The sequence below is a fragment of the Vitis vinifera genome, chromosome 11, assembly GCF_030704535.1.
Source record: "Vitis vinifera cultivar Pinot Noir 40024 chromosome 11, ASM3070453v1".
Lineage (NCBI taxonomy): Eukaryota > Viridiplantae > Streptophyta > Magnoliopsida > Vitales > Vitaceae > Vitis > Vitis vinifera.
In genome coordinates, this window is record NC_081815.1 from 2061661 (window position 1) to 2081002 (window position 19342).

At 36.6% G+C, this 19342-nt stretch overlaps 1 protein-coding gene and 2 pseudogenes across 2 annotated transcripts; all 3 read left to right on the top strand.

Annotated features, from left to right (window-relative positions):
• The first annotated feature begins 209 nt into the window (after positions 1-209).
• LOC100256064 (uncharacterized) lies at positions 210-7262 on the top strand. 2 transcript variants are annotated; one of them, XM_002279856.5, is made up of 7 exons: positions 210-576; positions 986-1118; positions 1411-1514; positions 3416-3587; positions 3673-3813; positions 3964-4228; positions 4342-7262. In XM_002279856.5, exons 1-7 carry the CDS (start codon positions 545-547, stop codon positions 7032-7034), a joined length of 3540 nt encoding a protein of 1179 aa, XP_002279892.1. In that variant the 5' UTR covers positions 210-544; the 3' UTR covers positions 7035-7262. The 2 variants fall into 2 exon arrangements, with proteins under 2 accessions (XP_002279892.1, XP_010656225.1); XM_010657923.3 differs by having other exon boundaries at positions 4408-7262.
• A 2170-nt stretch (positions 7263-9432) lies between these two features.
• On the top strand, positions 9433-12401 carry LOC100256142 (probable caffeoyl-CoA O-methyltransferase At4g26220; annotated as a pseudogene).
• A 353-nt stretch (positions 12402-12754) lies between these two features.
• On the top strand, positions 12755-14323 carry LOC100250920 (cation-dependent phenylpropanoid and flavonoid 8-O-methyltransferase 1-like; annotated as a pseudogene).
• Positions 14324-19342: the final 5019 nt, after the last annotated feature.

Consider the following 19342-nt stretch of genomic DNA (forward strand, 5'->3'; position numbering starts at 1 on the left):
TTAAAAATTGAGATATCAAATTTCATTTTATTATTTTAAAATTTAAATTTTAAAAAATAATATTCAAAATCATAAATAAGTATGATACCATAATTTTAAAAATAAAATAAAAAATAATACAAATATTAATTTGACTAATAAATAGGATAAATAGAAATAATCAAATAAACAATATAAATAACTAAATTCAATCTCACATAATTTTATATTTTGTGTGAACCGCGGATTGGATCTTCCGCCACAAATTTCCGATATAAGGATGATGATTATCTACCTTCTAGAATGTCATTTTGTAAACTTCAAAGGGCAAATCCGTCCAAGCGAAAAGTCAAGCCTCCTGCGGTTTCCTTCTTCATCATTGCGGAAAACGAATAGGATTCCGCGGAGCGATCCATTAATTTTCTTTCCTTCGTTTCCAAGATCCCAAACACAGCCCCTAGCTCTTCGCTTTTATCTGCTCAGAGGTAGAAAAGGAGGAAACGAAACCAAACCCTAGGGTTCAATTATAACAAGGGATCAGATATCTGCATAATTTTGAAGAAGAATGCTGCACAGGAGCTTCAAGCCTGCCAAATGGTAATTTCGGCTGATTCTGTTGATGATTGGACTCTGTTTGGTTGCTTAGATAATAAGGGAAAAGATGGGAATTCTGAATTTTTAATCTCCGTTTCCTCAAATTTTGTTAAAAGGAGGAACTTGATCGAGTGAGCGGGATTGTGACAAGTATCTGTTTTAGTTGTATTGTGCTTTTCGATATATCTGACTACCTGGAATTTTGTTTTTTTTTTTTTTTTTGTTTTTCCATTTTCTTATCTTATGAGGCAAAGATAGGGATAGGGTTTTCTTAATTACAAGGATTGATTTTTTCTTTTTTGTGCTTGTTGATTTTATGATTGTTGTGTCGATGAAGTTTGGATTTTCTTTTTTGGGTTTTTGAATTAGGTTTGTGGTTTTGAATTGGTTTTTCATTTTTTGTTTGATGCAGCAAGACATCGCTGAAGCTTGCGGTGTCTCGGATAAAGCTCTTGAAGAACAGGAGAGAAGCGCAGCTGAAGCAGATGAAGAGAGATTTGGCTCAATTACTCCAGTCTGGACAGGACCAGACTGCCAGAATTCGGGTACTATGTAGATCCGTGCTAGTTCAGTTTGTATTAAAGTCTATCTTGTTGGAATTATTTGATTTGGCATTTTATTTTTTTGAAATAATTGATTTTTCTTGTTTTATTACTAGCAAACAATTTTTGGTTTATGGGGCTAAGATGTGGATATTTTTGCTCACTGAACACATCATTTCTGGATTGTTTCATGTGATTGACTGTTGCTGATAAATTAGTATTGATGTTGTTTTGTTATTAGTCTTTGATTGAGATTGTGATAAGAAGTGGATTGGTATGCTTTATGTTGTCTTAGGTTGAACATGTAGTCAGGGAAGAGAAGACAATGGCAGCATATGATCTTATTGAGGTATATTGCGAAATGATTGCAGCACGGTTGCCAATCATCGAATCACAGAAGTAAGTAAACTTTCTTAATCTTGAATATGATATCAATATTTTCTGATCTGCCTATGTAGAATTTAATTAAATTTTACCATTGAGATTCTTCATTTTGTAATATCAATGTTTCACCAAGAGCGAAGTTAGTTTTGAAGAAAGTAAAAAAAATGTTGAATAATCTCCTTTCTTTTCTGTTTAGAGTTATGGCCAATATTTCACATAAACACCTTCTTCCATTAGCTTGCATGATTTGTCTCCTTATTAAAGATTGGCCTGGTGAACACTTTTTCACTAATAATATCCATTCATGTTGGGACCAATTTGGAACTTCATGTCCACCTTTATTTACTTATACAATACTTAGAAAACTAGTTTGTTATATATTTTTTTGTCAAAGAGCCTATTTTTGAAACATTTTTCTTAATAAGTAAACTAAGTGGCATAAGAAGGTGGCAACCAAAACCCCCAAGTATACTGGGAATATACGTATATCCAATGTACTCTCTTCATCATTTTACACTGTATGGTTCTTTCTCATATGCATGCAAATCCACAGGGATGAATAATATATTCAGCGCACTACACTCATAAATATTCTTATGTGTAGAAGTTTCCATGCCTCAGACCCTATCTCTGTGCTGGAAAACACTCATGTTTATTTATATTGATAACAATATAAATGTGAAATACTAATTTTTGCTTCTTAAGCTTGTAACAGGCACAAATTAAACAAAAGAAAATTATCATTTGCTTCTTTATGGACATGGATGAAACTAAAAATTTTAAAATTTTAAAATTTCACAAAATTGATAGTAAATTTAAATAATATTATTGTCTGGAAAGTATCTTTTACCTCTTTATTTTCAGACTTGTCTTCTAGTCCCTGTGCTTAAGCAGAAAAACTTAACAGCAAAAGAGATTAAGGGGGAAGCAACCTTAATCTTCAAGGCATACTTAACTTTAAACATGACTAAGTTATATCTTGAATCTCACACCAATTTAATCAAAAGTTTACCATTTCGTCCCCAGTATAATTACCCAATCACTGCCAAATTATTTAGATGACATGCCTTTTATTTATTTATTTTTTATTTTTTCAGATAGGCAATTCAAATGACTTGTCAGTCTTCTGCACTTCTTTTTAATTGAATAATGGCAGAGATGACAAGTTAGTATTTATGTATGTCAGCCATAGCAGCACCCACAAAATACACACACAAGGCTGTCTGAATTCAAAATTAAGGCAATATGAATTTCTCTTCGTTAGCCAGGCAAGCAAAAAATGTGTTAACCAGTAGCATAGAAAAAGGGGGTTCACCCTATGTAGATGGGGAGTAAACAAGAGGTACCGGAATATGAGTTTTCGAATGCACTATTTTCTTCTATCACATGACTTCAAATGTAAAATGGTTTATTGTGCAATACCTTGTCATTATTCAGTTTGGCTTTGCATGAGGCATGCTAATATTGGGTTTCTTTTGGTATATTCATACATCTGGCTCTCCCATATGTTTTTGTTGTAATTCCTTAAGTAAGTTATTTTTGTCGTCCCACTAAAGTTTCTGTATAAGATATATCTCTCCCCTTTCATAACCTTCTTTCTCTTTTGGTATATTCATACATCTGGCTCCCATATGTTTCTGTTGTAATTCCTCAAGTAAATTATTTTTGTCGTCCTACTAAAGTTTCTGTATAAGATATATCTCTCCCCTTTCATAACCTTCTTTCTCTTTTGGTATATTCATACATCTGGCTCCCATATGTTTCTGTTGTAATTCCTCAAGTAAATTATTTTTGTCGTCCTACTAAGTTTCTGTATAAGATATCTCTCTCCCCTTTCGCAACCTTCTTTTGTAAAGTGATTATTTTATCATTTACATGGAATAGGTAATATATTGATCTGTCTTGTATTCTTCCAGAAACTGCCCCATTGACTTGAAGGAAGCAATTACTAGTATAATTTTTGCATCTCCAAGATGTTCTGACATACCAGAACTCATGGAGATCCGCAAGCATTTTACAGCAAAATATGGAAAAGATTTTATTTCTGTGGCTCTTGAGCTACGCCCAGAATGTGGTGTAAGCCGCAATGTAAGTGTGTATAACTTTTGTGACTTTTTTATAATTGAAATTTGAAAATTGAAACATAGTCATGTTGTGAGCTATCTTGTTTCAGTTGGTAGAGAAATTATCTGCCACAGCACCTGATGGTCAGACCAAAATCAAGATTCTGGCAGCAATTGCTGAGGAACATAACATCAAATGGGAACCTAAGTCCTTTGAGGAGAATGAATCAAAGCCTCCTGAGGTCTTGCTGGTAAGGCTAAGATGCTAGGCTAATTTGTAATGATCCATTTACTGCTTAGATTGCATTATTAATAAAATTAAGCAGCTGCGGCTACATATGTGTTTCAATAAAATGAATAGTTAGTTCATTAATTATTTTTTTATGAATTTGTATGAGCAGAGTGGAGCAGACACCTTTGAGAAGGCTAGTAAAATGCAGATGGAACCTCCTGATGTCCAAGCTCCACTTAGCCATGGACAAAAGCCAGATGTTCCTGTTAACCTCTATGAACACAATGTGAGGTCATCACAGAGCTCCCATAATATGTCATCATACAACTCCCAAAATATGTCATCCCTCAGTTCCCAAAATATATCTTCTACAGACTTTGGTGCTAATAAAGCAACAATGTCAGGCAGTTCTCCACCTGAACCAAGGCCTTCAGGTATGGAAATCAGTCACTCAAAGATGCTTATTGATTCATGGATTTTATGGCATTGTGCCACACTTGTGTAAATATGCTGCTCATTAGATGTACCGGGCTGCTGTGTCTTACAGGAACTGTATATGAGGAGATGGGTTTCAGACATTCCTACTCTGAAAATGTGAATCCTCTTTCTCCAGGTAGGCAAAATTGGAATATGGAATTCAAGGATGCAACAGCTGCTGCACAGGCAGCTGCTGAGTCTGCGGAACGAGCAAGTATGGCTGCTAGAGCTGCTGCAGAACTTTCGAGCCGTGGGAGGGTTAACACACAGTATTCCACAGAATCGCAGAAGTCATCTGCTTTTGATTCTAGGGATGAAGGACCTGGAAAATTTGCTGGCTCAAAATTTCAGGGGGAACATCTCTCTAAGGTGTCAGCAAATAATTCCTTTCATGATAGAAATCCTAGATCACAAAATGTACAGATGGATGGAAATCAACAAGATAATCTGGAGGGAGTGTCTGAGAGGCTTTACAGGGATGGTAATCATAGGAAGTCTAGTCAATATTCTTCTTTGAAGTCCGACCCATCCTCTATAGATGAGGTGAATACTGGCCAAAGGTCAGATAGCTATTCTCAAAGGAGTTCATCTGCAGTGGAGGCCACAAAATTAGAGAAGGGCAACTTCTTCGAACAATCCGACAAGTCTGAGGTAGGATTTCTGAGTGAACACCAAGGTGGTATGAAGAATGAGAATGTTGATTATTCAGGGAATGCAAGGATCAAAAGAGAATCTAGCACTCTTTCCCCTCGTTCTCATTCAAGCGCTTTTGGTGATGCTTATGATGAAATTTCGAATTTAAGCATCCTGAGGTCTGATAATGATGCTGGCGAAAACCCTTTTGCTGCTCGTGTAGTTTTTGATGAATATGGTTCAGATGACAATGACCATAAATTTGATGTGGGAAGCAAGGATAGTGAAGAAGAGTTGAATACTGACTTCCAATCACTAGGTAGAAAATCGCCTACTCATCTTTCAGCAAATACAAGTGCTTGGAGTCCTAGGCAAGGCAGGAGTGGGTCAATGGAAAAGTTGAGTTCACAATCCGATTTTTCCACAGAATGGCGCTTCCCTCATGATTTTTCTGAAGGCCTGATAAAATCAAATTCTGTAGCTCCTTCACAACCAGAAAACTTGTTGCCAGGAACATTTGATGATTCAGATGGCCTGAGTTCAGAAAGTGAAAAGGAGCTGGACGAGCCCATGTTTAGTGGGAGAACAGATCCTAGTATCATCCATCTTAATGAGAATGTTCATACAAGAGACCCTGAGCCAACCCAAAGTGAGACTCAGGAGTTAGAAGGATCCTCATTCGGGGAAAAGGGAAACTCAAGATCAAACAGAAAGCCTTGGGTAGATTCCTCTTCCGATGATTCAGACACCACAGTCCCAAAGAGAAACCAAAGAAGAGAATTTAAAGCTGAATCTCAGAAGAAGTTTGGTTTCAGTGACGTGTCTTCTCCAGGACGGTTAAAATCCGTAGTGGATCAGAATGATTTGGACCGTGAACCATTTTATAATCCAGCGGATGAAGAGAAGCATCCACAGTCTCAGCGATCTTCTAGGCTTTCATTTGTTCATGAAGTTAAGGATAAAGATGACTTTGACACAAAAAATTTGCCTAGTATCATGAAAAGTACTGAAGTTGGAGGCCTGTCGAGTTGGGAAAGTGGAAAGGAGTTAAATTTTGAAACATTAACAGGTGGCTTTCGAAATAAGGGCTATAAGCGTCCACCATATGTTACCCAACCATCAAGTAATGCTTCATCCTTGTCCAAACCAACAGCTGATGATACTCCCCCTACCGTCCAGCAATCCGTTGCTTCCTCCACTCCTCAGCATTCCATTGCTTCTACAGCCACTCAGCAATCAACTGGCTCCTCATCAGTTAAGTCTTTAGCGAGCCATGCAGTTCACAGTCAAGAGGCATACAATCAGGAAGCCAGAACAAAAGTAAACAAAAAATCCACGTCAAGAAGTAGACCTACATATTTTGATTCAGATACTGATGATTCAGAGGAGGAGCTTCCAGAACTCCCACAACATAGCAGTAAAAAAGAGTCCTACAATCAGAAAGCAGGTGTAAAAGATAATACAAAATTGAGCCCAATAGGTCCAATTACATATTTTGGTATGGATGATGATTCTGAGGAGGATATCCCAAAGCCTACTCTAACAAGCACAGGTCGTCCAACTAGCAGCTTTTCTCGAAGGACAAAGGCTTCTTCAAACTTTGAAACAAGTTCTTATTCTAAGTCTGCAGCTACATATGAGTCAGCGACAGCATCAAACAACAGTGCAGAGAGGAAAACTTCTTCCAGGAGATCCCATTCTACTGAAACTATGCCAAATGCCTGGTCCCAGACCATGAGCTCAGGTCAGCAGGAAAGGAAACTGTCTTCACAGAGGCTCCATGCTACTGAATCTGCACCTGAGTCCCAGTACCAGACCAAGAGCCCAAGCCAGCAAGAAAGTTCTGAATGGCATAGATCTTCAGAACAAGCAACTCATAAGCCAATGCCTGAACCCAAGACATCCTTGGAGAAGGAAAGTTCAAAATATCCTGCAATAGAACAACAATCCAATCCTGTTCCAAAAACAGTTGCTTCAGGTGGTTCTGAAAGTTCAAAGCCTTCAAGTTCAAGTACAGAACCCCCATCTAGGGAAAATTCCATCAAGAAAGCGAGTCATGTTCACCCAAAGCTCCCTGATTATGAAAGCTTAGCTGCCCGTTTCCAGTCTCTCCGTGTGAATCGCCAGTAAATATTTTTAGTTGCAGTTTGTTATGGATTTGTATTTTTTTACATCTTTGCATAAAATTTATCAGATTGTATATCTGAATGGGAACTGAAACTGATACCGTTATAGGATCTGTACCATAGCTCCTCTGTCCATTTTGAGTCGAAACAGTTAATTGTGTCTGTGATGAGAATATAGTGCTCAGGAATTGATATCAGGGAATAAAGTTGTAGAATGAACTTCTGAGCTTCAGCTATCATTTGGTTCTCTTTTATTTGAGATGGTTTTATTCATCTCCCTTAAATTGTAAGAAGGATATCTGGTTTCTGGCCACTAAACATGTTATTCTTTCAAAGTGACGATGATTTCCTTCGAAGGTTTATTAAGAAGATTTGTAGAGTTTGAGGGTATTTGGTAAATGATTTAATTTATATTATTAAATTGATTAAATATATTTGATAAAATAACTTGAATTTAAAAATAATCTTAAACATTAAATTTAAATAGTTAATTTATTCTTAATTTCAAATTTCTTTTATCTCGTTCATTTAGTGAGGGCATATTTTATAATTATAATAATTCATCTTTTATTATAATATTTTTGTAATTAACTTTTGTATATATAATACTTTAAATACAAATATTTTAAAAATAAATATATTACCTAAGTGAGAGTATAAATATTAGTTAAAATTAATGAGGGTAAATATATCATTTAATAATTTAGAGTAAATTTTAAGTTATCTTTATCAAATAATTTTGTTATTTAAGATAAAAAAAAAAATAAGTAATAAGTTTTAAGTCAATAATTTAAAAATAATTTAATTTAAAATCAACTTAAATCATTAAATAATAAATATTGAATTTTATTAAACAACCACTTGATATAAGGTTAAGGTATTGCATTACCCTCAATCTTGGAATGATAAAAATAAACAAATAGGGAGTAAAAAAAATAAAATAAATAAATAGTGAATAGAATAAAAAAACCATAATGAAAAAAGTGAATAAAAAGGGAAATATAAGAAAAAAATAATTTTAGTTCAATTTTTATCCTCTCTTTATGGTTAAGGTAGAGCTCTTTAAGTCTTTTTTGTTCATGGTTTAAAATAAAGGTAATACGAATTTATTGGTACTTGAATTTTACGGGTATATAAAAAATATCGATAAAATAATAGTAGATATTTTAACAAATATTGATAAAACGAAAATTATTCAAAATTCATAAAATAAACTCTAAAAAATAATAAAATAAGAAAGAATATATATGTTAAATTTATTTTATAAGTGTAATTAATATAGGTATAATTAAAGATAATTTGTATCAATTTTTTTTAGAAAAATTATCTCAAATTCATTTAATATATTTATAATTATTTATTTAAAAAATTAGAAAAAAACATGTTTTATTACATTTTAAATAAAAATTTAAATACTTTTTAATATTTATATAAAATATTTTATTTGAAATTTAATTTCTAAAATTTTATTATTTGTGGGGACAATTTTTGTTATTGATATTAATTTATTTAAATAATTAAAATTATTATTTATTGGTACTGTTTTCATCGATTTGTACTCCTTTGTAATTTGGAATAGAAGAATTTTCCCATAAAAGATGGTGGTTTCCATTTTCTCCCTAAAATATAAAAGCATAACATGATAGTATGATACCATAAAAAGGATTGAAAATAGCTACTCAAAATTTCCCCCCCAAAACCCATCACACTCTAAGCCCAATTAATTTCCACATTCACCCACCACAAAAACCTTCTTTTCCATTCTTCTCTGTTGTTTTTTCCAAAACTTCCACCACTGCTGTGTCTTTATTATTTATTTTTTCTCAAGTTCACAGTATGCATGTCAGCTAGCTAACTTCCAATCTACAGATGCTTGAAATCCTGGGCAGTCTTATTTTATTTGAGAGGGTGCATGAACTTGGAAAGTTTGGCCATGTCTTACTTTCTATACAATACTTCTACCGTCCAAACTAAGTACACTCAGCAGTGATTTCTTTCACAGACAGAAGCATCGCCTGAAAGACAAATTTCAGGTATGCTGTTTCATCTTTATACTGCTAATGGAATTCTATAGTTTATGTTTGTAAATGGTTGATGGGTGTTTACAACTTCTCTTTTCCTCTTTCTTCTCCTCAAATCTTCTTGCAAGAGAATGAAAGAACTAATGCTCAAGTTTCTACAATTTTCCTTTCTGATCTTGTCCAACATGATAGAAGAATAAAAACTACTGTTTGTTTTGATATATCTTCCCACCAAGTCTAAATCTAATGCATTATGGTAAAAAAAAAATGTTAATGAGTGATGTGAATATGATAAAAGGAAAAAACAAATGATACAAGATTTTGAGTGCCATCGTCCATGACTATGAATTTGACAATCAAAAAGTGATCCCATGCATTGGATCATGCCATTTTTCAGATAAAAGATAACCACAAAAAGAAAAAGAAAAAGAAAAAGAAATAACTCAAGAGACAAAATGTGTGATTAGCATGCATGTGGGATGCTGCAAAGAAGAAGAAAGAAAAGACAAAATAGCTACCTGTCTATCAAGTGGTGAAGAGTTTACTGAGATGGGTTTGATTCAAAAGGGTGTGCTTCACCTGGGTTTCCAGGCTATCTTGCAAAGAATTCAGGTCCTTCCACTGTATCAATCCACATATTCCTGGGTACATCTTCTACCATTTTTTTCCCCTCTTCTTATTTCTTAGTTCTTGAAGTGACCCAGTTTGGCCTTTCTTCATTATATCTGGTTTTGTTGCTTCCTTAGGCTTTGCTGTAATCTTAGAAAGCAACAGGGAAAGGCACATTTTTTTTTTTTGGGTGAAAAATACAAAGAAATATGGAATATTATAAAAGTTGTAAAAATTCTTCATTTTTCAGTTTTCCTGCTTGTATGTTAATGGAAAAAACAAAAGAAACCTACCTAATATAATTGAACTTAAAAGTCATCGTAATGGGTTTTATCAAATGTCATCCTAGGGTTTTTATTTTCAATTTTCTTCCTCCTAGTATTTTTTTTTCCTTTTCTTTTCTTTTTATTAAATGCTCAAATCCAAGCTTAGGGAAACTTTTTTTCCCAGGAAAAAATGAATTTTGTGACTTCTTTTCTAGGAGATGTTTTCAATGGAGTCTCAAAACAGAAAAAGTTCTTATTTTGTATGATTCAAGTTGGAGATGTGGTGAATTGAAAACTAGTGATATTTGGAATAACATTGAATGAATTACTTAGACCAGGACTGCTGGACTTGTTGTCTGTTGGACAGCAATGGAGATTGCAATTAAGCCTAATCCAGTATTGTTGCAGAGTAAGGAACCGTATCAGGTACTTCCCATCTCCTTGCTATTTTTCTTGACATCCCAGGTTCACCATGTTACTTAAAAAAGAGTTCCTAAGCCTTAAAAGACCTGGCATTAATAAAAAAAACCTTTTACAAAACAATTAAAAATCATTTAGGTTGTTAGCTTTGTGGTGGAATTCAACACATAAATGCTCTCTCTCATGACTAAAAGCAAGTTCCAAATCATTTCCAATCAGTTTTATTTAAATTGGTCATCTGAACCTCCATCTCCAACCAAGAAAAACCAGAACCCAAAATATGATAGGATTCAACCATCTCATATTTTAATCATGAATTTGACTTTTTAATCTTTGAAAATATTGAAAATGGTGCTAGACCCATTCTTAGGTTACAGCTCAACATAAAATAAAAGAAGATTATGCCATAACAATTGTGAGTTTGTATTTTTATAAAAGGGCTTTGAAGTTTAAAACCTAAAATGAATGATGAACAAATGAAAGATCAGCTGAGCAGCCTCTAAATTCAGACTCCAGAGTAGCTTTCTGGGAAAACATTGACTTGGTGAGTTCAAGCCCATTAATATTCCTGAATGCCCATCACCTATTTTTTAAGAATACTTTCAAAAAACGGTTTTAACAGGGATTGTGATGAGGTGAAATACTTACATAAGACAGTTGATATGCTCTGCCTTGATGTATTGTCAGATACAACTTGTGTGATTGAGAGAAGAATGGAACATAAAAACATTGAAGACCCATTTGGTAAAAGGGGGTTGTTGATGAATCATGAGTTATATCAGGTACTCTCTTTCACCATCTTCATTATTAATTTCTTGGATTCAGTCTGTAATTCTGTGTCAATGCTGCAGTATATTCTGGATACAAGTGTGTATCCTAGAGAACCAGAGCCCCTAAAGGAGCTCAGGCATGCTATGAAGGACCACCCTATGTAATATTTCTTCTTCCACCTTCACAGACTAGTTTTTCTATAATTTTGGTTGGATTCTAATGAAACAGTATGAGGGGATTGCCTTGTTTATGTTGTTTAGGTCCTTCTTGGCTACTTCCCCTGATTCTGGCCAGTTTATGGCCTTGATATTGAGACTAATGAATGGCAAAAAGACTATAGAAATTGGAGTTTTCACCGGTTACTCCCTTCTACTTACTACTCTCTCAATTCCTGATGATGGCAAGGTTGTGAATTTGGTCATGATCTCTACTCATATATATGCCTAATGTGTGATGAATATATCTATAGTACTCTTCGTGAGTTATCAACATGCCATTGCAGATTACTGCCATAGATATGGATCGGAAAGCATATGAAGTAGGCTTGCCAATCATTAAAAGGCCGGGGTTGAGCACAAAATCAACTTCATTGAGTCCCCAGCTCTACCAGTTCTAGATAAGCTCTTGGAAGATGTAACTGAGCCCTCACCTTCAGTTTTATACTTTTGCTTTTCATTTCTTGATTAATACTACACGACTAGTAGTGTTATTTTTCGGGTTTTTTTGTTTTTGTTTTCTTATGTTGATGCTGACAGGCCTAGTTTTCCTGGTTATCATGAGAGGCTGCTCAATTTGTTGAAGGTTGGAGGGGTAATTATGTACGATAACACACTCTGGGGAGGAACAGTGGCTTTGCCTGATCCATCTCTGGCTCCACAAGGCCGAAAATCTTGCTGGAAGGATTGCATTGAATTCAACAAAATATTGGCAACTGATACTCGCATCAAAATATCTCAAGCTCCATTAGGCGATGGTGTCACCATCTGCAGGCGCTTATACTGATATTTGGATTTGGTCTTTGGTCTTTTGCATCAATTGAGTTTGAATCAAAGACTAGCACTATCATCAACATAACTTGTTTGTAGAAATAAGTCATTTGGACATTGGGTTGTCTGGGTCTGTATCTTCACTTTCCACATTATTGAATAAAGAATTTGCAGCTGAGATTGGAAGAGTTTCATTCACTAATTCCTTCAATTTGGGAAACTGTTTTAACCTTTTTCCCTCTGAAAATCAATTTTCATGGTGTTTTATCATCAGCTTCCTGAAAAATTTCCCTCATATAGCTTGAAAGATTTCAGTTTTTCTCTGGTAAAGAAAAATCTGTTCATTACTGGAGGACATCGATGCAATCATATGAAACAGGATGAATCAATACGTGATAGGTTTATCCGATGTAAACCGCAATAAACTCATATTCAAATACAGTATGATGGTAGATTACAAGCTTGGAATGGACCAAATTGTATGGGATATAGGTGTAGTAATGCATCATAGATATGCCATATGGGAAAACTGAAATTGCTTCATTAAACTACTAGAATTGCTATCAATCCAGTTGCCCAGAAAATTAAAATAGTGGAACTTTGAAGGCTGAGGGACAAAGACAAAGGGGTTACCAGAAAAAGAAAAGAGAGATGAAAAGTGTCTGTTTTGGTGGCTGGCAGACTGGCTCTGGCAGAGAGCGGAACAGTAAGCTAAGCGGTTGGAAAGATTGGAAACGTTACTTCCTTTCTTTGTTTCTCTGCTCCTCTGTTTCTATAGCAGTTCCTTGGTGACTGTTTCCCAAATGTTTCTTCTTTGAACTCTTGGTGTAGAAGGCTGATTCACAGGGCTGGAAAAGGTGGAAGGATCAGCAGAGAGGAAGGCGGTATTGCAGAGTTATGAGTTGTATCAGACACTCCTCCATCATCCCTTAACTTTTCTACTGTTTTATCTTTGTTTATGTTGTTTGAATTCTTAGTTTCATGCTTTACAAATATGGCAGTATATCCTGAAGACCAGCGTGTATCGGCGTGAACCAGAGCCTCTCAAGAAGCTAAGGGCTCTTACTGCAATCCACCCATGGTGAATTTTTCTGCAATAATTCTTATAGATCAATTTAAATCTTATCAAAGTAATTGAAGGATGTGTTTTGAGACCGATTATTTGCTTTGATTTTCATTGTTATCAAATCATGAAAGCAGAAATTAAAAAGAAAAACAACAGCAAAGAAAAACTAGAAGCTAACAAATCATGAAAACAGAAAGATGACTAGCTTGTTATTTTCCAGGGCCGCAGTGGCTACCACCCCAGATTCAGGTCAGTTACTAACCATGCTCTTGAAGCTAGCAAATACAAAAAAGACGATTGAAATCGGGGTTTTTACTGTATACTCCCTTCTCCTCACTGCTCTCTCCATTCCTGATGATGGCAAGGTCGGTTGGGTACATTGATCATCAAAAACACATTTGCTGCAGATCACAGCCATAGACATTGATCGGCATACACACGAGATGGGGTTGCCTGTCATTAAAAAAAGCTGGTGTTGAACACAAAATCAATTTCATTGAGTCACAAGCTCTACCAGTTCTTGATGAACTCTTAGAAGATGTAAGGATTAATCAGCCACCGTGGGTTGTTTTGCCTGATAAAAAGTAAGATGATTGATGCCTTTTTCTGTTACTCTACAGCCTGAAAATGAAGGGTGCTTCGACTTTGCTTATGTTAATAGCGAGAACTACCATGAGAGGCTGATGAAGCTGGAGAAGATTGATGGGGTGGTGGTGTATGACAATGTGCTTCGGAGGGGATTCGTTGCAATGCCTGAAGAATTGCTTAGCGGAGAGAAGTGGAAACATGAAAGGCACTGGGCAATAGAGCTTAACAATCATCTAGCGACCGACCCCAAATTTTATAAATTTAATCATCTCGTAATTTTAATTGAGAAATGATTCTAAAAGAAAATATCATTTATTAATTTGTTCCCATGTGTCGCCAATCCTCATATGTCGTTGACATTGTTGCATTCCCTTGGTGGTTGTAACAGAGGAAATGTCGATAACTCCACTGAACTGAATCTGGAAAATTGATTCCGAGTCTTGAAGCCTCCATAGCATCTGGGTACTTTCTCTTTCGCTCATAAATGTAGATTATCATTGGATGAATTTGCATAATTCTAAGTGGTTTTCTTCTTCTTCTTCTGATCTCTGAGCACTGGTCTGAATTCTTATAAAAGAGTTTCCTTTTTGTGTTTAATATAAGAGCACTGCTTTGAATATTTATTTAGGTTGAAGGGTGCAATCAATAGTTTCAAATTCTGATTTATTGAATTAGAAAGAAACCCTAATTCTAGTTAGAGCAATGCAATTTATTTGTATCCTTCTCTCAAGATTCACCTACAGCCATCGATCTCAATTGATGTACATCACACAGGTTAGTTAAAGAAGATTGTTGTCAGATTGAGTGAAATGAGGGATATTATTGCTTCATGACTAGGGGTTACAGAGTAATGCTTGCCTCTTAATGGGCCTTTGAGATTTGATCCACACTGGCTTTTGGGGGTTGCCATGTTGGCCTCTGGTTGCATTCTAAATGGCCTTCATTGCTCAGGAAATCAGTAGATTTGACGCAGAAGCATCATTTATTGTCCAGAGGCACAACTAGACTTGTGTGTGATAAGGTGGTAGATTTCCACATAGATCATTGCAGGCCTTTGTTAATCAAGGGTAGAAAATTGTTCGATGGTTCTTATTGCCAATTACAAGCTTTGTGAAGATGAAAGTGTATTGCATCAAAGCTATTATACAAGTCTATTGGGAATTCTGGTAAAATTTGCCTTCTTTACTAATATATTCCTGACGATGCTCCATTTCTTGAAACCCTTAGCATTTGTTGATTGTTTAAGCTCTCTGGGAATTGAATTGAATGGGACCTTCCTATTCCACTTTCCCATGACCTGAACAAAGTGGTAAACTGTGTCCGTAAAATTTTAAATTCTTAACACTGAAATTTTTACAATACCTTGAATAGCAGATCTGATATTTTGAAAGTCTGCAAATTCTTGTGTGAAGTTGCTGGGAGTATGTAAGGATTAAGTAGCCACCTGGGGTTGTGGTTGTTTTGCCTGATAGAAGAAATATGATTGATGCCTTTTTCTTTGACTGTACAGCTTGGAAATGAAGGGTGCTTCGACTTTGCTTATGTCGATTCGGACAAAGTTAATAGCAAGAACTATTGGCGTGAGCTGTCTAATGAGATAAGTATAGAAATCTGTATGTAAATCCCATACTTCAAGGGATGGACTTATTTTTTGCCGTAAGATATGTATAGGCTAGAATAGATTCCTATGCTCTGAATCTATATAGTATTGTATTCAACACACAAGGAAATAATGAAAAAGAGACTACCTTTTGACATGGTATCAGAGCACGTCCCTAGGACCTCTGCTCAGCCACTGTGACCGGAAAAAAACTCCGGAAGACCCACCTGGTATCATCTTCATCTTCCTGGTCAGTTTCCAGCGCTGCTTCCCTCTGATTCCTGCTACCTCACAGTGCTCCAGCCGGTTATCCGTTAATATACAACAAATCTTGTCAAACCAAAACCGACAAACTCCATGGCGGAATCTAAAGACATAACACAACCTCTCATTCCCCAGACCGATTCCATCCTTAGTGATCTAACTACAAGAATGACCGAGGTCCTGACTAGAGCCCAGACCTCCCCTCAACCTCTGCTTGCTATTCGTCAACTACTCCGATCGGTATCAAGTTGGAAGGATCCAACTATGCCTTATGGTCCCAGGTTGTCGAGATGTATATCTCTGGCAAGGACAAGCTGGGATATATCAATGAAGATTCTTCTCAGCCTCCAGAAACCGATCCTTCATTCAAGAGATGGCGCACCGAAAACGCCATTGTCAAGGATGGTTGATCAATTCAATGGACCCTTCCTTGATTGCCAATTTTATCCGATTCCCAACTGCAAAACAGGTTTGGGATTCTGCTGCTATAACCTATTTTGATCTCCGACGTCGGGTTACTCGTATGAAGCAGGCGGGTGGATCCATTGAAAAATACTACAACGACCTTCAAGGGCTGTGGCGAGAAATCGATTTTCGTCGTCCTAACCCGATGGAGTGTGCTATTGACATACAGAAATACAATTCCATTCTACAGGAAGATCGAGTTTATACTTTCTTTGATGGACTAGATGACAGATTGGATAAAACTCGGAGTGATGTTCTACAAATTAAACCATTCCCTACGGTGGAACAGGCTTATGCATTTGTCCGTAGGGAAGAGGTCAGGCAGACCGTGATGATCTTGGGTGCAGATACTCCTCCAGGAGCAGTTATGGCTTCCAAAGGGATCAAGGGCAGCCATCACCAGATGCCATCGAAACCTGGAGCTCTCTTCCTAAGCAGCGGGAAATCCAACTCCTCATTCAAAACTAAACCACCATCTGACGGCACGAAGTGTACCCATTGCGACAACACCAAACACACCCGTGACACCTGCTTCAAACTACATGGATATCCAGATTGGTGGAATGACCTTCAAGCACGGAAAAAATGGGAAATCATTGCTAATGATAACCACACTAGGAGAGCTGTTGTGGTTACCTGTGATGCTTCGTTATCCCTCATTCCTCAAGCTGAATCTTCACATGATTCAGGTACTTCGAGTAAGGCTTTTCATATCTCTACTCACAAGGATGATGAGGACTGGATTCTCGACTCTGGGGCTACAGACCACATGACATTTGATTCAAAGGATTTCTCTAATACAACTTAGCCGAGACGGAGCTGTGTTGCAAATGCTAATGGGGTCACCTATCCAGTTACAGGGGCTGGAACAGTGACTTTATCTCCTTCCCTTTCATTATCTAATACATTACTTGTACCATCTCTTTCAAATAGACTGATGTCTGTAAGCCAAGTTACTTCAGATCTTAATTGTGTGGTATTGATGTATTCTACTTTTTGCCTTCTTCAGGATATTCTCACCAAGGAGATAATTGGGCGTGGTACTAAGAAGGGGGGGGGGGGGTTATACTACGTGGATGCCTTCAGTTCGGGAAGAGCAAATCACATGCACCACAAGGTTGGTAACAAGGAGAGGCAGATTTGGTTATGGCATCATCGACTTGGGCATCCATCATTTGGGTATTTGAAGCACTTACTACCTGGGTTATTTTCAAAGGCAACACATTTAGATTTTAAATGTGATACTTGTATCTTAGCCAAAAGTCATAGGGCTTCTTATCCCATGAGCATGAATAAAAGTATGATTCCTTTTGATTTAATATATTCCGATGTTTGGGGACCTTCACTAGTAACTACGTCTTCTAGTCATCGTTGGTTTGTAATATTTGTTGATGATTGCACACGAATGACATGGCTTTACCTCCTAAAACACAAAGATGAGGTATTTTCTATTTTTCAATCATTTCATGCCAATGTTCAGACACAATTCTCTGCAAGAATTAAGATCCTTCGTTCTGACAATGGAGGGGAATATGTTAATCAACAATTCCAGACATACTTCAACAACCATGGTATTCTCCATGAAACCTCATGTTCACAAACCCCACAACAGAATGGTATTGCTGAAAGGAAAAATAGGCATATCTTAGAAACTGCTCATGCTCTATTGATCAATGCACATGTGCCGAATAGATATTGGAGTGATGCTGTTACCACAGCCGTGTATCTACTGAACCGTATGCCCACCAAAGTCTTACAATTTCAGACTCCACTAAAGGTGCTTTCTTATCATGTCTCCTTACCAACTGTTTTGATGATTCATCCCCGAATTTTTGGTTATGTTGCTTTTGTTCACCTCCATAAAAATCAACGAACTAAGTTGGACCCATGTGCTGTCCGGTGTTTATTCTTGGGGTATGGAGTACAAAAAAAGGGATACAGATGCTACGATCCCATTGCTAAAAGAACTTACATTACCATGGATGTAACTTGAATTTGATTTTTTTTTTCACCGATATCCAATTCCCCTCTTCAGGGGGAGATCTATGGTGAAGAACGGAATTGGTTTGATGTTGAAGTGTTAGAAGTTAGTGACAATCCAACACATCCGAATAATGACAACGACTTGGTTGAACATGATCCCGTACCTAAACCTCTGAGAATTGAAGCTGAACCAGTACCTGAATCATCGGAAGATGCAGAATCTGATGTATTCCCTCACTCTTTAGTACCCAACGACCCTCCTACTGAGAATATTCCTGAGGTAAGCTCTCCTACCACACCTTTACAAAATAATGCTATAGATACATTTGCGGGTTATGTTCTACCTTTCAGACACAATCGAGGCAAGCCTCCAAATCGATACTCCCCAGACATAGAAGAACGACGATCCAAGTATCCAATAGCTAATCATGTGTCTACACAAAGATTATCTGAACCTCTTAGAGCTTTTGCACATACACTCTCCTCATGTCAGATTCCGAGTAGGGTTGAAGAAGCTTTCTCGGATCTGAAATGGGCTCAAGCTATAAAAGAAGAATTGGAGGTGTTGCAGAAAAATAATACATGGGTTTTGAGTGTGTTGCCGGAAGGGAGGAAGACAGTGGGGTGCAAGTGGATTTTCTCTATTAAATATAAAGCAGATGGGTCGATTGATCGATACAAGGCGAGGTTGGTAGCAAAGGGATATACACAGAAACATGGTATAGATTATTAGGAAACTTTCTCACTTGTAGCAAAACTAAAAACTGTTAGAGTTCTGTTATCTCTTGCAGCAAACTTAGATTGGCCATTGCACCAACTTGACGTAAAAAATGTCTTCCTCCATGGTGATCTTGAAGAGGAGATTTACATGGATATTCCACCAGGCTACACTGCTACATCAGAGGCAAAGATCACATGTAGGTTACAACGAGCATTGTATGGACTAAAGCAATCACCTCGAGCATGGTTTGGCAGGTTGAGTTCGACAATGAGGAAATATGGATTTCAACAAAGCAACTCTGACCACACTCTCTTCCTAAAACATCGATTGGGAAAAATAACAGCCCTCATAGTCTATGTAGACGACATGATAATTACAGGGGATGATGTAGAAGAAATATCCAGGCTTCAAGATCAATTGTCAACTGAGTTTGAGATGAAGAACTTAGGGGGGCTTAAATATTTTTTGGGCATTGAAGTGGCAAGGTCAAGACAAGGCATATTTCTTTCCCAAAGGAAATATATACTAGACTTGTTGGCAGAAGTGGGATTA

Bases quoted from the DNA above. Each gene is read 5' to 3' on its own strand.
- LOC100256064 (XM_002279856.5), top strand. From the start codon at position 545: ATGCTGCACAGGAGCTTCAAGCCTGCCAAATG. The intron at 3,814-3,963 runs GTAAGGCTAAGA...TTGTATGAGCAG, and splicing joins AGCCTCCTGAGGTCTTGCTG to AGTGGAGCAGACACCTTTGA. The intron at 4,229-4,341 runs GTATGGAAATCA...TGTGTCTTACAG, and splicing joins ACCTGAACCAAGGCCTTCAG to GAACTGTATATGAGGAGATG.